General features: G+C 41.0%; 1 protein-coding gene across 2 annotated transcripts in view; it reads left to right on the top strand.

Moving 5' to 3' along the window:
* Positions 1-17816, top strand: part of cdh24b (cadherin 24, type 2b) — a 150044-nt gene extending 132228 nt beyond the window's left edge. For both annotated transcript variants that reach the window (XM_083541609.1, XM_083541610.1), the window contains exons 7-14: positions 6644-6900; positions 8648-8784; positions 11229-11350; positions 13279-13396; positions 13802-14110; positions 14385-14589; positions 14670-15093; positions 15864-17816. In XM_083541609.1, the coding sequence (XP_083397735.1) occupies positions 6644-6900; positions 8648-8784; positions 11229-11350; positions 13279-13396; positions 13802-14110; positions 14385-14589; positions 14670-15093; positions 15864-16751 (2460 nt within the window). In that variant the 3' untranslated portion in view covers positions 16752-17816. The remainder of the gene's footprint in view (positions 1-6643; positions 6901-8647; positions 8785-11228; positions 11351-13278; positions 13397-13801; positions 14111-14384; positions 14590-14669; positions 15094-15863) is intronic.
* Positions 17817-19649: the final 1833 nt, after the last annotated feature.

The following is a 19649-nucleotide window of genomic DNA, read 5'->3' as shown; positions in this document are numbered from 1 at the left end:
ATTTAAGCGCATTAAAAGACGTCCTGTACAATTGAGTGCCTCCAGGTTTGTGGTAACAGTTTGGAAAAGAACCACATGTAGCAGGAAAGGTCAGGTGACCTAATACATTTGGAAATATAGTGTAGTTGCATACAGATAAAATTGGCTATTAGTCAATGCAACTTACTTTCTTTACCTCTCTATCTCTACTTTATTTATATCATTTTGAGTGGGCAGAATTCTTGAATTAAACTTTCTTTCGGCTTCTCCCATTAGGGGTCTCCACTGCGGACCATCCGCATGTTTGATTTACGCTGGATGCCCTTCCTAATGCAACCCTTCCCATTTATCCGGGCTTGGGACCGGCATTAAGGCTTGTGCAACCCTAATGGCTGGAATGAATTCCCTGACCGGGGGTTCGAACCCGGGCCGCAGCGGTGAGAGCGCCGCATCCTAACCACTAGACCACCAGGGAACATAGAATTCTTGAATTAGCAAACCATAAAAATAATGAAAGAAAATGAATCGACACTGGAAAAACAAACTTGTTATAGGCTATTTTTTGTGTCGGCCAAATATTAGCCTTCACACCGCTTAATTTCCAACTAGTGCTACATAAAAACAAGAGCGACAACAAGCTAATACAAATACAAATTCCCCCTGTTCAACACATATTGTATAACGGCTTACAAGGAGGTGTGTCCAAAGCTTTTTTTTTTACATATTATTTTAACAAATATCTGGACGGATGTGTTATGAACCAGAAAAAGCTGAGATTTATTTACGTAAAAAGTCGCAATCAACCGCAGTCAAAACAAAGTTTTGACTAACGAGTTTTCTTTGTATATTTACACAAAAGCGTTTTTTGCGCATAGAAACTAATTAGTAGGGCTAATCAAAATCCATATCCACTGTATTTACGCCCTTCACACTGTTTACTCGTCATTATTTCAATTAAAACGCTATTCGTTTTTTCTTCCCTCGCACTTTGACTTGCGGCGTACATGACATTTTGCACACGCATCGTATCCCAAAAGTATTGGGACGCCTGGATTTCTAAATATATGTCGTTATTACCCGAAGCTCAATAAACATATGATTTACATTTTCTGAATTGGAAGTTCTGGGGGGAAAAAAGCACACATGCATCTTCTGGTCAGGTGTCCAACTCTTGATTATATATTTTGTCCATATAACTTTTTTCACGACTTCATTTTGGAAAAACAAGCTCCTTGACACTTTGAAGCAAATACAAAATTGCATTTAATAATTACCTGTCAAGAGAAGCACAAGCGTAACCCTATGGTTCTGGTGAGAGTGTGTGTGAAATTAGGGTTCTCTGTGGGTGTGTGTGTGTCTGTAATTCGAAAACTCTTTCCCCAGAAAGGTCTGATGTACAAGAGAATGGAACAATGAACCACATCTATCACTGAGATATAGTTCTCATAGATCCCTTTTTTTAGTGATCCTAGTCCATTGAAAATAGTTTTGGGAAGATCAGGACATTTTAGTGATTGAACGAATGAATAAATCTTTTTTAAATAATTGAGTTCATTCATTTAATCCTTTAATTACATTCATCACGTCACGTCACATGACAAAAGAACTAATAACCCGGACCAGAGGACTCATGAAATGAACTCAAATCTGCTTCCTGTGTGATGCACCGCACAGCGTATATGGGAGTCACGTGAAAAAAGAACGAACGACTCGAACAAAAAGAGTTGAGAGATAAGTCGAGCTACTTCTCAATTCTTTTTTCTGTACATAACTTGGGGAAATATTACGAATTACGAAAATAAACGAATCACTTTTTGAGACGAATCGTTCTTCTGAGTCACATTAAAGGCTCGTTCAAAATGAACGAATCGTTTATAAACGACTCATCCTTAATTGAGTATGATCTCTGATTTGTACTTGTACTTCATCCAGCTCTGATGAATAGGTAGGCAGGGTATTAACTGACAAAAGCTAGCATTCATACAGCTAGCATTCATCCTTAGTGCCTGCCTGGTCAGGGTCTGCATCTAATGCGTATTTCTTATGCAGATCTTACCACAGAAATTCTCTCTGAACTCTCGTTAAACTACAAGAAGGTTTTCTGGCCACACCTAATTTTTGTTCGAAATTTGAATACAGACATTAACGTTGATATTTTGGAACGCAACCCACAAAGAGCGCAAACCCAAGGACTGCCTATAGGGGGAGCGGAAGAGCTTTTTCCAAGCTCAGAAAGTCATGAAAGTGTTTGCGAAGTGCTTAATTAATTAAATTTCACTGGAGAGTCATTCACACACTTGTGAGGGCAGGAGGGAATGTAAGGCAGGGTTTGAGTGAAAGAGAGAGAGAGAGAGAGAGAGAGAGAGAGAGAGAGAGAGAGAGAGAGAGAGAGAGAGAGAGAAAGAGAGAGAAAAAGAGACTGATAAATAGAAGGACGACGTGTAAACACACTTGAGAGAGAGTGATAAGTGTGTTCTCTAGCTGTGTTAAAGTAATGGAGTAGGAGACTAAGAAAGAGAGAGAGAGAGCGAGAGAGAGATAGAGGAGTAGGAAGTCTGAGGTGTATGGGAAGGGAAGAAGGTGATGAGTGTGCATTCACAGCATAAGTGACGTCTCTCCTCCCCAAACAGATTGTTGCTACAGTGTGGATTTTTCACTAGCAATGCGTTTAAATTAGTTTTGTTCCGCTAAGCGCCGTTTAAACGTTCTCAATCTTTCTCTCTCTCCCTCTCTTTCTTACCACATGAGTTATTGTAGCACATGGTTTCTGCAATTACCTAAATGTAAATTAGCGTAAGGCGTGTACCATAATATCTATTGGGACACCTGATCTTTTCAGCCATATGTGGTTCTTTCCCAAACTGTTCCCACAAACTTGGAAGCACACAATTTTATAGCATGTCTTTGGAGGTGGTAGCATTATACCCTTTACTTGAACTAGGAGACCCAAAACCTGTTTATAGAACTAGCTCCAAGAAGATATTGTTAACATGAGTTGAAAGATTTTGAGTGGTCTGCTGTAGAGCTCTGACATCAACCCAATTCCCCTGGATAAATTGGAACGCTGACTGAACCCCAGGCCTCCTCACCTCCATCAGTACCTGACTTTACTAACGCCCTTGTGGCTGAATGTGGCATCTCTACAAATTCTGGAGTGGAACATCTTCCCTGAAGAATAGAGGTTATCATAAGAGCAAATAGAGACTAAAAAGTAGAATGGGATATGACGCATCTACAAACGTGGACGCTTAGTGGTTAGGACTCTGGGTTACTGATTGGAAGGTCCGGGGTTCAAGCCAATGGTATCGCCAAGCTGCCACACTTTGGGGCCCTTAAACATCTGTGCTCCAGGGGTGCTGTATCACCCTATGCTCTGACCCCCAAGTTCATAACATTGCTGGGATATCCGAAAAAAGAATTTTGCTGTGACAACTGACAGCTTATTCAGGGTTCATAAATGGTCTTTTTTTTTTTGTTTGTTTTTTGTTCTCAATCCCATATGCCGCCCTATTATTTTAATACATTAAACCAGAGTGAACCTGACCAGGCAACTAAGGAAAAAATAAATAACTGCTCTAATATGGATGAACACAGGCATTAGGATTTTTGTTGTTGTCAGTTTTTACTTCTGTATTTATGTATTAAGTAATTAATAAAATGTATTACTTTATCAATCAATTCATTTATTCAGTGATTCGAAAATGTTATTGTGGGAATGCCTGGTTGTATCTTGCAGAATCAGAAAATTCATTCTTGTTCATACCTTGTGTGCATGAATGTGATTGTAGCATGTTTGTGTGTGCGTGTGTGTTTGTGTGTGTGTGTGTGCTGACAGCATGAAAAAAAATTCAAGTTGCCAAGTTTGTGTCCAGTCAGGCCAGTTTAATTCAGCTCATTTTCCCTCTGTGCCTCCGTCTGTTCCGCCAAAACACACAGTACCCATGGGGGACCCCAGGGACTTCGGACTGTGTGTGTGTGTGTGTGTGTGTGTGTGTGTGTGTGTGTGTGTGTGTGTGCGCTACAGTGCAACCTGGGAGTTAGTATAAGGAAGTTGGCAGTGTGGTGGCCAATAGAACTTGCACTCACCGATGTAGTTCAGATCCAACCTTTGCACTAGTTGACAACCCCCCAGACACACACACACACACACACACACACACACACACACACACACACACACACACACACACACACACACACAAACGCTCAGAGAGATTTGCTCAGGTATTCTATTAGAAAAGCTTTACTTTGTCCACAGCTTTTATGATAATGATGAGAGAGAAAGCAGGTATGGTTCAATTATGCGCACTATCCTAATAATGAATATGAATATATGAATTTAAACACTATGCATAGACATCATTTGAATCTTTAAACTTTAAATGGCATGAATTTAGAGAATTAGTAAAGTAGGTGAGGTGAGGAGGCCTGCGATTGCAGTCAGCGTTCCAATTCATCCCAAAGGTGAGAATAGAGATGAGGTCTGGGCTCAATATAGCAGATCTTCCACTCGAACCCATGTAAAGCATATCTTTAATGAGCAAGCTTTGTGCACAGGAACATTGTCATACTGGAACAGGTTTGCGTGTCCTAGTTTGAGTGAAGGGTAAATGGGTCAATTTCATGCTACAGCATCCATAGGCATCGTATACAATTGTGTGCCTTGAAGTTTGCTTTTGAAAAAGAAGTACATATGTCTGGAGCAGCCAGGGTGTCCCAATACTTTTCAGAATCAGAATACTTTATTAATCCTATAGGGAAATTGTTTGGTTGCAGTTGCTCACATTAAAGATTAGAGTAAAAAAATAAATGTAAGAAAATATATATAAATAAATAGACATTTTAAAGTATATATTAAGTAAAATGAAATGTGTAGCAGAATGAAATGGAATTTGTAGAAGCAGTTAAAAAGATAATATATATATATATATATCTTATATAATATGCTTTAATTAATTGATTAAAATATTATAAACTCTAAATTAATATTTTTTAGTTGTTAATACTCTAATCAACATGTGCATTTACAAATATGGATGCTTTATTAAATACAACATAGAGCAGGATTACAAAATATTTTTGTTAATTATTGTAAAGTAATTATAGTGTTTTAAATTACATAAATCATCAGGACACCAAACGGAACTTTTGCTATGTTTCCACACGGACGGTTTTAACTGCCGCACCATTCGGATTTTGCTGATTTGAGACTTGCCGCATCATTAAAATGTTTACTGATTGAAAATGACTTTTCAGTGCAATGTATTTTTGTTATATCCGAGTCAAGAATGGACGTCGTGAATAAACGTGTGTTGCAGTGAAGGTTTGGATTTGAAAGGTTATCTATTTATTTATTTATCTATTATTAATAATTAAAATCGTCCAACAATTTCACTGCATTCGTCACGAGTTATTAAAATTCGCGGCATTCAAATTTTTCGCTAATAATTTCACTATATATATATATATATATATATATATATATATATATATATATATATATATATATATATATATATATATATATATATATATATAGTGTATGTGTATGTAAAATTAGCACATTTCTGTACATTGTAGCAGCGAAAATGCAAAAACAGTGCCTTATAGGTAAACTATAGATGAATAATAATATAATAATTAAGGCGATATATACTCATGTTAAAAAAAACGCATACCTAGAGCTGTATATATCTAACCTGTGGTAAAGCACTGTGTCAGCACTTTCTCTGCTGCAATATACTGTATTCTATTTGTGAGGAAAAACATGGTAGGCACAAAAGCCTTCTTCTATTTTTTCTTCTTTTTTTTTTTTTTCTCATATAAAGCCCAGTACAATGTCTTAAGTAGTTTTGTTTTTGAAATAACATGAAATGTGCTGAGCCAGCACAGTTGTTTAGCAGTAAAGTTTTTTTTTCTACACTCTTGCCACTAAAGTAGCTAAAAGATGTCAAACTAGCTAAAGATCTGGATAACAGGAAAATAATAGCATGCGCTTGATTAAGCTCTATTTTCTAACCTGATGAGAAAAGAATTGGCTGTGATTAAAGTAAAAGACCGAACCATGGATTATTCCTGTTCTAATATATTAGCGATTCATCATGCTAGAACCGTCTTCGATGTGTAATGCAGTGTTTGCTATCTTTAAAAAAAAAAGATTTTTATGAACATCCTCCCAAACCCCAGTTATCGCTTTGTACTATAGAGCAATACTGATTTGTTAGCCCACTATATGGTGTTGGAGGTGCTCTGCCCACCCTCATAATTCTTCCCAAAGAGTGTTGAGGAGCAAAACCCATCAAATCTTTTCAGGAAATTTACTAGTCTGAGGTAAAAAACAAAACAAAAAAAAACCCACCTCAGACCTTAGCCACCCAGCACCTAATCAGTTTCCCAGACATTATCGGAGTATCCAGAAATGGACAACCAGGCTCGGTGTTGCCTGCAGGCGATTAAATAGTTTCCTAAATAGCCTCTAGTGCAGTTCATTCCCCTGTTCCTACTGTCATAGTGTCAAAGTCCTAGAATAGGACCAGGCATCAGAGATTGCGAAAAGAGCGTAGAATAGATTTAGCCTCATCCTCACACTAATAAGCGGTCAGAACTCTGAGCATGTTGCTTATGTTACATTAGTCAATTCCATTTTGTTTTTGTTTGCTTGCAGTCTGTCGACTATGAAAGCCGGAGCTCATATTCTTTTTCGGTGGAGGTGATGAACCCAACTGTCGACCCACGTTTCCTGCGCCGTGGGCCCTTTAAGGACCGGGCCTCCATTCGAGTGGCTGTACTGGATGCAGACGAGCCCCCACGTTTCTCCCGGACCAGGTACCTCATGGAGGTTTCGGAGAACTGCCCCCCGGCATGCACTGTTGGCCGTGTTAGTGCTGTGGATCCAGACACAGGACTCAGCAGCAACATCAGGTAAGGGGATTGACCAAGAGTAGGACCAGAGGCACGAAAACAGGGTATATGCAATGCCACACAGGGCTGGGCGCCATTGATTGTAGTGTATTTATTCTGGTATTTACTGCTCTTTTTGTGGAAGGGAAGTGGGGCGCCAACCATCATCTTGCGTACCACTTAGCAAATGTGTAGTTGCACCCCTGGGTAGGACTTAACATTGTGTAGCAATGTAGTAAAAGTTGTACCATTTGTCTTTCGGTAATTGCGACCCAGATTCCAAGAGAATGTTTTTTCTATTTAACATCTCTGCTTTCCTTGTGGATCTGTAAAATTAGAACTTGCATTTTGGTTCTCATTTTGGAGCTTAGCATCTTTATGCAGGATGCCCTGATCAACACCAGAAGTAGTCCTTAGTCGCAAAGGATTTGTCTATGAACCCCATAGAACAAGGGACCGCTGTGAATTTGGATATCCGGAGTGATCTACTCCTAAGCAAGGTGCTATTCAGTTGACTTCAAGATACCATTTCAGGTTCCATCCCTCACGTCATTTATGACAGATTTTGAACTTGATAGGCCTGCAACCAAGAAAACCCACTGACTTAGTTTTATCCAGAAACAGTGCCATGTCTCCAGCTTTGAAAGAGACCTCTCTGTCTCTCTAAAATCTATTAAATCTACTACAGAAAATTGCTTGAATTGAACATTTATTAAACTTAAGCCTTTCCAATCAGTGCACTTGTTTGCAAGTTTTGGTACCCATGCTAACTTGTAGCCTAAACTACAGCTGGTTGAAGGATTGTTAACAATACAGTAATATATATGGCTAGATTAAGAACAAAGGATCAGCACTTAAAGCCCAAGTGTCACGCATACACCAAGCTGCTGGTCGGCTGTCGTGCAATGTTGGGTGGTTTTTGAGCATCGGTCGGCATCAGTGTCTTCCACACCATTGGCTGTATTTGAATGGCATCAGCTGTTTTTCAGACGATTCTGCATGTCAAATCAGCAGTGGCGCTCATCAGTGAGAAAGAGAACTGTAATTGCATATTCAGCTTCGCGAATGAGCACACAACAAAAAAATGAAACTGGCAAAAGCAAACAACGATGGAGTTAAGAGGGAACGCTTGACAGTTGTCATTCATGCCCTTGTCTTTGCAACTTAGCAGGCATGATTAAAAAAAGCTACACGAATCTGTTAGTAATGATCGCTGTTCTCTTTATATAATCACGGTTCCAGCTCTTCCGGTTTCCCTGTTTGGATGCCGAATAGAGACTACTGCCACCTGCTGGTTTGAGAGAGTTATGTAGTATATTTTAGTATAAGAGTACAAACACGCACGGTTTGGTGTGTCAGATGCGCCAGCCAAATAATGGGCTTAATTTGCAGCACAATCAGCCAATGGTGATTAATAAAAAAATAGCAAAAATCAGTCTGCTTAATCAGTCGACCTCTAGGAGTCTCCTTTAGGTCTTCCACTGGCAAAAATCCAGGAGCATGGCACATTACTTTTGGCTCACTTTCTTCCAATGTTCAGTTTTGGCTTTGACCGAATTTTGGAATACATCTGCACACCAGGCTGCTGCAAAAAATCAGACAAAAGGTCCTCTTTGATTGCACTTTTATCTAGCACATGTATCTTACTGGTTTACTAAATGTTTTTATGCCTGTATCACAGTGTCACTGTTTGCAACCATCCCCTGCATGTCTTTCTCCTACCTCACCTTAGTGTTTGATTTGCTCTCTCTCTCTCTATCTCTCTCAGATACTCCATTGATCCACAGTCAGATCCGGAGGCTTTGTTCCGGATCGCCCCAGACACTGGGCTTATCACAACAACAACGGAGCTGGACCGCGAGCATGAGCAGTGGCACAATATCACCATCATCGCCACACAAAGAGGTAATAACCAGCCTTCGTCTCTGACACACGGTTTGGATGTGCAGTGCACAGAATATTTGCATATCAACAAAATGAAGTCAACTGTCGGCAAAATACACTTATTTTTTATTTGCAGGCGACTGCAAGTGGTCCTCTGTGGTAGTCCTCTAACTGCAATATGTACACTATATAATGTGTAAATGATGAATTTTAAAATGGTTACCTTTTGGATTTATTATTAGCACCGATTCTTAATTAGAATTGACCTTGGGGGGTGGGGCGGGGGGATAGGAGATTATTACATAGTATTGATTGATTGTTTTTTATGAATTTCTCCAGGTTTTCACATACCACTTGTGTGCATTTTATTTGATGCAAAATAAATAAATAAACGATGGGCAAAAATGAGAGCCGAATCCACTTCTTTTATCTGTCAAAGTCTGCTTATAAAAAGTGAGGATTTATTATTTCAGGCAGAAGGAACCTATTTCCAGTAATGTGCTGCAGCATGCTTTAATCTATAAAATGTTAGTCTAGGTGTGTGTGTGTGTGTGTGTGTGTGTGTGTGTGTGTGTAAGAATGTGAATACTGTCCATTCCAAACTGGAACGTCTGGCACTGAATGTTAATATGAGGAGATCTTCAGAGGAGCACTTCCTTAGACCCAGAATCAATCAATTAAGTCTGAGTATATGACAGGGCCATACTGTCCAAGACAACAGGGCATGAGCTAGTCATTTGATATGACAAGCAATAATCTGGAAGGGAAGAAATGATCGAAGATCTCCTCAAGTCTATTTTCGTAAAAGTGTCACACTCTGGCAGTACTCCAGCCAAACTGTGTAGCAACCAGACTCTCCTTGTGACCATACATGCCCGGCCTGTTTGAACTGGCCTATTGATTGTCCACTAGCCAGCCAAAACAGTACATTATACCAATGGTGTCAGGGGCCTTAAAGTATGGACTTTGGATAAACTCAAGGTGATGGAAAACCAGCAAGGCCTTTGCTATCCGATTCTCTGACTTACGTTTTTGTCCATGAATATATATTCAATTATTCCCAATAGTCCATTCTATTCATCACATAGTACAAGGTTAGGTCAGAGTTTCTATCAATCAGATTTCAGACATCACATGCTGCGGAGTCAAATGCATCTGTCTGGTCTTCTCAGTCAGCACCTGAAACCTAAGGATTTGTCTATGAATCCAATGTCCTGAGAATAAGGGAAATCTGTGAATTTGAAGTACAGTAGTTTTAGAATACTGTGAACTACAGCTAAGCAAGGTGCTCTTAAGTTGGTTTCGAGATTCCTGTCTTGGACTACCATCCCTAGAACTAGAGAGCTCTGCAACAAAGATACCCATGGAATTAAAGTATTGGCCAGAAAGAGGACCATGCCTTCAGCTTTGATGAGCCCTCCCTGAGATGTCTATCATTCTGTAGACAAGCTAAGATGAATACACCATGGTCAGTTAGGAGTTCCCTTTAGGTCTTTTATGGGGTAATTTGAAATTAGGTGAGATGCCGTATCTGTCTGGCCTTCGCAGTCAGCAGCTCTCATATTGCAAATATACTCCATGTTGCATAAGCTGTTGCTTTAACCAATCAGACTGCAACTTAATCCCTCCGAGGCCCTCTGGAAGGCTTCCGATCATGTGGCTATTTTCACATCCTTTGATTGGACGGTCAGAGAGTGCACTAATCAGGGCCCTCAAACTGCATCTGTAGCAAACTGCACAAGCTCAGATATATTTGATTGGAATAAGTAGGTGTTTTTTCGTTTAACAATGGCTTACTGAGAAGAAGAAATTGATTCGGTCACAGATATATTCACTTTTACATGACAGACTTAAGGTGGGACATTATGAGAAAAGGTCGAGCAAAGTAGTTCAAAACAGTCGTTGAGGTTTGTGTTTTCTTTCCTGTAAAATTTGCAACAAAAGCATGCAAGTGCAAATCCCCAGAAAAACTTTAATGCATGGGAAAAATGCATGAAAAACCCAGGGTCATTTTATGAGGTTAATATCGATGCTTCTGCTAGAGATGATGTATGTGAGAGGTGCAGCTGTGGCTACAGTGAAAGGAGACTTGTTGAATTGTGTTCGTTGGGTTTCTTGCTTTAGTAATGCCATTCATTCTCACTCTATGAGATTACTGTCTGTGATGCAGCTGTTATTCTGAGTTTCTGTATAATAGTGATGGTTTCTATAGTTGTAGTGTCATAATGATGCTATTAAGAGGTGGATTGACTGAGGAAGGCTTAGGTGTAAAATGCACGGCCTGCCACTCACTAAAGGTATACATGAAGAAATGAATCATAGGTTTGCAAAAAACGCATTAACCCATTAGGTAACAGACAAGTGACATGCCAGGCATAGAGGGAAACCCCAAAAGCGCAAAGGGGGACATCCGTGATACTAAATGCCTAGTAACCAAATACCACTTCATTGTTCTGTTACATCAGATAACCCTAGCCAAGTTTCCAGAGCGCTGGTTGCCATACAAACGCTAGACCAGAACGACAATGCTCCAGAGCTGGACCGACAGTACACGACGGCCATGTGTGACTCCACCTCCACTGGACAGGTAAGCCGAATCACCAAATATAAGACTAATAACTTTTATGTTTACTTTTATATTCATGTACATATATCGTTTTGCTGTAGTAGAAAAATAATCACTGCTATATCAATATGATACACCCAAACATTACTTTTAATTACACCATGTCTTGTAGTGTGAACCTCCTATCACAAAGAAGGAGACTTTTTACATAAATGTTAAATATTTTCTTCTAGACAGCTTAGTTTGTTGGTGTAATTATAATTATTAGCATATAATGAGTGTGTTTTAATCCCATTAAAATTTATATTTAATTAAAATTAATATTAAATTAGACCCATACACCAAGATTTTTCTCTTTATAAATCATCTATAAAACATCTATATCAGTCCCTGTTTCCCGTCTCACCTTTTTTTTTTTAATCCCCCAACTAATTGAATATCTTCTTCACTGTTTGTTTTGCGATTTGCTGCTCGTCTCACTGTGTCACGATATTTTCCCACATGTTTGGTTTTTAATTGGGCTCCCATGCCCATCTGCTCAGCTTCCTGAGCACATGTCTTTTTCTCAGACGTTTCATCCGCACTCATTTCTACAGCTCCTTTCGACTTTCAGAACGTTTGCAACAGGAACAAGTCCCGGACTTTGAGATGTCCTAAGCTGCTAATGTGAATTGATGCTCTATTAGTTTTCATGCTTTGTGTAAATAAATAAAAAAAAATGCAAAAGAAAATAGATTGCATAGTGTCAAGTCAAGTTTTTCTATAGTGCTTTACACAACAGACATGGTCTCAAAGCAGCTTTACAGAATCTAACAGTTAAGTTGAACGATGTGTATTTATCCCTGATGAGCAGCCATGGTGAGTGTGGCAAGGAAAAACTCCCTTAGATGTTATGAGGAAGAAACCTCGAGAGGAACCAGACTCAAAAGGGGAACCCATCCTCATTTGGGTGATATCAAGAGTGTGATTATAAATCTTTAAACAATACAGAACACCAGAGAGTGAGAATTAACATTAACCCTGAAATTTGTGATTATGAGTAATGTCCTTTTTACAGTCTTATACAGTCATTTGAGATTATGGAACCAGGAACTACTGAGCAACTCATAAAATAGCTCAACATTTGGGATCATCATAGATCCAACACTAGCTTCTCCCTGCCAGAGCCTTTAAACACTCAAAGAGGTCAAATGTCCAAACATGAAGTGGGATCCAAATGGCGCTGGTACGTCTCTAGATGGTTGTCTGTTCTTCCAGCTTCTGAAACACATTATGTCCTGTTTTGAAGGGTAGAACCTTGATGCAAGATGGTAGGGGGTAAAGGCCTGTGTGAGTCTCTTGGGATAAAGATACCCTATATGGACAAAGGTATTGGGACACCTAACTAAAGTGGTATATCTTAAGTTGCCTGCTATAGAGCTCTGACCTTAACCCTATTGAACACCTTTGGGATGAATTGTAATGCACCCAATGCCTCCTCACCTCACCTACATCAGTATCTGACTTTACTAACACCCTTCTGGCTAAATAAATCCCCACAAATCTCCACAAGCACACTCCAAAATCTATAGGATCATCTTTCCAGAAGAATAGAGAATATTATAAGAGCAAATGGGGACTTAATGTGGAATGAGATGCTCAAATGATCAGGTGTCTACAAACTTTTGTCCATAAAATAAGTGTTTAAGCATAAGGTAAACTTGGATATGGATTTCGATTCATTTAATTCATTCATTCGCTGTCTCATCATTAGAAATGCCCCCTTAATGCGATAGGATCCCTCACCAAAGGGCAATTTATTAATTCTAATGAGGTTAATGCTGATAGTTGGTGTGAATCTAAGATGTATAAACGACCTTAATATCATCTCTCTCTCTATCTCTCCCTCTGATTCTATTGCTTGCTTGTTTCCCATATCACTCTCCTTCGCCTCTGTCCCTTCCTCCCAGGTGGTGCAGGTCTTGAGAGCGATTGATAGAGACGAGGGAGGCAACGACAGCACTGTGTACTTCAACATCCCTCCGGAGTCCAGCACCGCACTTAACTTCAGCATCCGAGAGAGCGGAGGTGTGCCTTGTTTTCCACCTGGTCTAACACTCTAATATCAAGTATCTCTCCCCTTTATCTTTTTCTCCCTTACCTGTTTCCTGTCTCTGTATATATTTTAGACTACCTTTCTGTCCTCCTCTGTGTCTCTTTCATGCACTACTACTTTGTTTGTCTTTGCCACATATATCTTCTCCTGGTGCTCAGAAAGAATACGCTCTTTACACCGTTCAGACTCAATGGTCTGAACAAATGTAGTCCCGGGAGCAATAGAATTAAACTTCACTTGACTGAGTTTTGTGGAATTAAATGTCTATCACTCTCCATTTGAGCTTAATATGGAGCCTTCCGGGTTTTGCTTAGTTTAAAAATCTAACCATCTATCTCTGTGTTTCCTCTTTTCCTTTTTGGTTGTTTTTTCTTCAGGTCCCACCGCCAGCCTGGTCCTCGTCTCACCCTTGCAGGCGCTCTCACGTTCTTCCACTTCCTCCCTGACACTGCACGTTCCTCTGGTCCTCAGGGACGTATCATCAGGCCTGACGAGCACGGCGACCGTCACCGTGTCAGTGTGTCCCTGTCTGAGAGGAGGCGCCCGAGCCGGCGAGAAGGAGAAGCAGAGCGATGCGGAATGGGAAAGGGAGACCATCTGTCTACCCCAGCACTCCTCCCTGCCTTCTCCAGGTCTCAGCACAGCAGCCTTGCTGGCCATCTTAGCATGCGGTGCGACACTTTTGGGTAGGACCATAAAAAAGATCATATAATGACTAGTCATTTATCCGTGTGTCTGTCTGAGTGCTTGTTGTTCTAATGGCCTATTGGAATAATTTTTTTCCGTCTCTTTTTCTCCCTATCGCTCTCTCTCTGAAGCACCCTGCAATTTTATAAAAAAAAAAAAACGCATCAAACTACAGACAGTATGTATTCCATTTTATAAGGGACAAAAATACTGATTCTTCTTCTTATTTTCTTTCTTTCTTTTCCATTTTCTTTTTTTTCCCTCTCTCTTTAGCTGTCACTGCTCTGTCTCTATCCCTGCGCAGACAAAAAAGAGACTCGCTTTCTCCTCTAGAGGAAGACGATGTGAGGGAGAATATCATCACGTACGATGACGAGGGAGGTGGCGAGGCTGACACTGCTGCTTTTGACATCACTGCCTTGCAAAGCGCCCCCCACAGTGCTCGTAGGGGATACAGAACCCTTGACAGTAGGAACATGTGAGTCAGTACCTATGGATTTATACCCGTTCTCCTTGAAGACACTATTTTAACTAACGCTCCTTATATTCTCTCATCAGACGTCTCTCTCAACGTGGCCAGGATAAATCGTGCACATACAGCAGCTGGGCCCAATCAGGAGCTATGGATGGTGCGCAGTACCCAAGCCAGACTCCTTTATATGGCCGGTTGTGTTACAGCAGCCAGACCCTCCCAGTGCAACGGCGATCACAGGGCCCATACGAACCTGGCTTGACGGAACTTGGATATCGTTTCTCTGCTGGCCAGCCAGATCACTCCCTCGTAATCCATAACCAAGGTGCAATGGTGGGAGCACTGGAACCAGGAACATTGTACATGGGGCCTAGCGAAGTTGGGAATAGCTCTAGAGAGGGAAATGCATCCCAGGATGGAGCCACTGCATCTGACGAAGGAACCCCACACAAAATTGATATCAAGGAAGATTCGGGAAGTGATGCGCAGCGTGTCCAGGAGCTTAACTGGGTAACAAATTATCTCCTTTCTTACAATAAAAATCCTGGTTATTTTTATATAATATTGAAAATGTAACAACTTCAGATAAATATAAATTTAAACTGACCATCCATAACATTATGACATTATAACATTATAAACAGTGAAGTAAATAACACTGATTATCTCTTTATTATAGTACCTATTAGTGGGTGGGATATATTAGGCAGCAAGCAAACATTTTTTTTTATTAATGTTGGTGTGTTAGAAAAAAATGGGCAACCTTAAGGATTTGAGTGAGTTTAATGAAGGCCAAATTGTGATGGCCCGATAACTGTGTCAAAGCATCTCCAAAACTGCAGTTTATGGGGTGTTCCTGGTCTGCAGTGGTCAGTATCCACCAAAAGTGGTTTAAGGTGGGAACAGTGGTGAACTGGCAACAGGGTCATGGGTGGCTGAGGCTCATTAATGCATGTGTCGTCCGATCCAACAGATAAGCCACTGTAGCTCAAATGGCTGAAGAAATTAATGCTGTTAATGCTTGACGGGTGAGGACTATTTTGGCAGCCAATGGGGACCAACACAATATTAGGCAGGTTGGCAAAATTGTTATGCCTGATCGGTGGCCATAAAGTTATGCCTGGTGGGTGTATATTGTTTTTATGTAATAATTTTTTTCTCTTTGCTTTCTAATACTCACCCCACCTTACCAATCCTTCTCCTTTTCATTCTCCTTCATTTATAAGCGTAAGCTCATCCTAACCCGCTTTAACCTTCCTGCTCCTCCCCGTCCCCAACAGGTGCAGTCTGATTCTGCTCCAAGGGAACTGGTGCTGACTAGCACAGGCACACTCACCAGGCCCGGGGTTTCAGGTGGCTGGTTGTGTGATTCAGCCACACTGCCCATGGCAGGTCGGCGCTCGTCACGTGCCGGGCTCTCACCAAGAAGGTGTGCAGCTGGCTCTGCAGAAGGCGCAGATGGAGCAAACAATACCATGCAATCTGTCAGCCGTAATTACACCACTGTCCTGCAGGGGGAGCAGCAAAAGGACTACACAGCCAGCTTAAACCAAGGAGGATTAGAGATGGGAAGTAGTTTTGTGGTGGCGAGGCCAGAAGGTGGGATTCCGTTGTGTGTCGCAGATAGTACGGGCTATGTGGCTGACTGGAGGGAACGGGTGGGTATGGGGGCTTACAGCCTGGGCAGGAGGGATATGATGCCCCAGCTGCTGCCCTACCCTGGGCAGGGTCGAGGAGCATTTGGAGGGATTCTAGGATATGGAGGAGCTTGGCCTACAGTGCCTGAAGCAGCAGGAAGGGGCATTCAAGGGGGAAGCGGCCAGTCCTTGGCCTTAAGAGTTGGCGAGTTCTTGCGGCTACGCCTGGCACAGGTGTCTTTTGATCCAACGCAGCCACCGTATGACTCGGTGCAAGTGTATGGCCTTGAAGGCACAGGGTCACGTGCTGGCTCACTCAGCTCCCTGGAAAGCGAAGGAGAGAAGGATGCCAACAAGGAGGAGTGGGGAGGTGGGCTGGAGGAGTGGGGGCCCCAGTTCCACAAACTAGCCCAACTCTTTCAAGAAAGGGAGAAAGAAATCGAGGATGAAAGCGAAGCAGAGACACCCAAGAAACAAAATGACAAGGAAAAAGACGAGCAGTCCGGAGATGAGAGGAAAGACAAAGACTGAAAGCTAGAGTCCGGGATGGTGTAAGGGTATGGTCGGGAGAAAGGGTATGGTGTGAGTAAGCTGCAACCAGTGCTGGAGTAATAGGTAAAAAAGAGGAGAAAGAATGAGAGGAAGATATAAAGGAAAAGTAATTGGGAGAGACACACGAAACAAACGTGAGCTAAATAGAAAGCGAGAGGAAGCTACAGAGTGAGTGATTGATGCAATTTAAAGCAATATGTGTCAAAAAGCAGAACAGAAGTAGAGAGACTGAGAACGCTTTGTTTTTCTTCAGAGTGTTTACCATTCTCTAAGTGTTGCAAGCAGGAAATGGTTGGAAATGTCCATAGTATCTTTTCTATTCACAATTGGTGAGAATGTGTGTATGAGAGAGAAAGAGTGGTACTGCAGGTGACTCATGTTTTTGGGGCAATGTGCAAGACAACACAACCACCAGGGAGTCTGGGGTGGGGATCATATAACAACTGATAAATACAAAATAATACAATAGTGGTGAGAGGGAAAGTTTTTGTTCAGGGGTTCTGGAGTAAATTTGTCTGCTCATGGTTTCGAAAAAACAATACAAAAAGAAAAGCTAATCATCTTACTTTCTACTTACTTTGATGCCTTTTCAATGCAAAACATCTCGACTTGGATTCAAGACGGACCCACAAGAGTTCATGTTTCATGTTTGGATTTCAACTGCCATATTAGAAACCTAAAGGACATGCATTTAAATGGGGCTGCAGTTGTAATGTGGTATCGTGTCACTGTCCCATTGTTCCTGGATTTGTGTATACAATATTGGAATTACAAATCTTCTTATTTTTTGTACATTTTCCAATTGTTTGTTGATTCCTGGCACTTTTTTTCGAACAGCAATTATTCTAACGTGCAACATATCGTCCGGATTCCGGAACAATTAATGTAGAGAAATGATGTCAAGAAATTTGAACTGGCACAATTCCTCAAGAGAAATCAGGCAGGACGCAAAAATCTGAGCTGGAATGCACTTTCATATGCGACCCTCAATAAAAGACATGATAATACTGTTGTTGTTTTTCCATATACAAAAAAGAAAGAAAATCAGAATAAATATTACAACATTGTATGTAAATGTAAATATCAAAAACCATGGTGTGAAGTGATTACTGAGTACTGAGTGAGTACAGTAGTATTCAAAATAACAACATGCAAAGTCATTTTCAAATAAAAAGAAAAAAAAAACAGAAAACTGGAGGAGATAAAAGATTAAAATGTCATGTCGGATTACGGCTCTGAGGGATGAAATCACCTGCGAAGGAATAAACTGAACCGAGCGGACTTGTCTGGATTATTTGGGATTAAAGCTACTGCAGGGGATCAAGCCCAAATGGAATCCCGGACTGATCTACCTGACTATGCTGGAAAGTCAGAAATAGTTTGCCCCACAGCCAATGAGTGTCTGGGGATGTTTTCGAATGCCTTCAAATGTACAGAATTTTGACAAATCATCTAAAAAATGGACATGTGGATGTAGCCATTTTTTTCCATACTCTGTACAAGGGTGAACATACACACATACGCATTCACACACAGAGGGTTGCATCGTAACAGAATACCAGTAATTGCATTACCTAATCCAAATATGTTGAGGAAATGCCTCAGTGTTATAGTGTATATTGGGTATGGACTGTGATTAGGTCAAGGGTTACTGCCAGGAGTGTAAGAATGGCCTTAAAACCTTAATGTGTGCAGGCTGAAACTTTTCTGCAAGGTCACAAAGTGATTTATGGCTGTTTGTTTTGGCAGGATAGTGGTACAGCAGGTAGCAGGTACAGTAGATGCATATTACCAGCTCATGCTCACCCCCAACTTTATGAACAGTGGCATGGTCAATTGACCGATTCGCTAAAGTGTGTTACAAGAGCTTGTGCAGAAATTCTAATCTGCAAGGTGAAACCCCAAAGTCATCAGGCCATCAGCAGATGTCAGGCAAACTAAGTGCCAGGATGTACAATTCTCCCACATTTTGCTGGAGAAACTGCTAGCAAAATGCAGTTGTCAAAGACACCTACTTCAGGATGCTGTCTTGAATAAGTAAGGGGCTCAAGAGACTTCAATACAAGGGGGATATATCTGTAAAAGGGGGAAATGTGGATACAGGTACCACAGCCCTATCAGAACAGCACTAGAGATGCCATTCAAGTGGAGTATACTGTACCACATAGCCACATATACCAATAGAGTCATGCCTAGTAGTTCTCTAAGAAAAGTACCCAGTTGGATGTAGCATCGGACTGTATCCTGGCGTAGATGTCCTACCATTGGACACTTGTCCAGCATCCCCACAGACTCCCATTTACCCCACAGATTTTACAAGCTGCCACTAGAACATCATTCATTTAGTGCTTCCAGAGAGACCACAGGCGTGTGGCTCAGCCGGATCTGCTTGTGATCCATCATGTTAGCTAAATGCTGTGCCATGGACTTACTGTACCTGTCCAAATCCTCCTTGAAAACTCAATGAAATGCTTGCCCTGTAAAATGGTGCATTCCTTGTGAAACATGATGTGTATGTGCTTGGGGTTGTGCACTATCAAATCCCACTTGAGACTTTGCTCTATTAAGAATCATTGCTAAGGCAGCACTAATGCTCTGGGTTACTAATCAGAAGGGTGAAAATTCAAGCACCAGCACATCCAAGTTGCCACTGTTGAGTCTTTAAGCAGGGCATTTTATGTTCTTTGCTTCAGGGGGGACTGTATCATGGCTGAACCTGCTCCCCAACTTACTAACAAGGTGGGATTTGTGAAGATAAGGATTTTACTGCAGCATAATGTAGGGACAAATAAAGCTTTCTTCTTTAGGGCATGTCTAAAATTGGATGTGGCTTAGCCTGAGAGCAAGGGAGTGATAATAATGCATCGTATGCCTAAA

This window comes from Silurus aristotelis (assembly GCF_946808225.1).
Source record: "Silurus aristotelis genome assembly, chromosome: 5".
NCBI lineage: Eukaryota > Metazoa > Chordata > Actinopteri > Siluriformes > Siluridae > Silurus > Silurus aristotelis.
The sequence above is the reverse complement of the archived record's forward strand: the minus strand, read 5'-3'. Positions and strand labels throughout refer to the sequence as shown.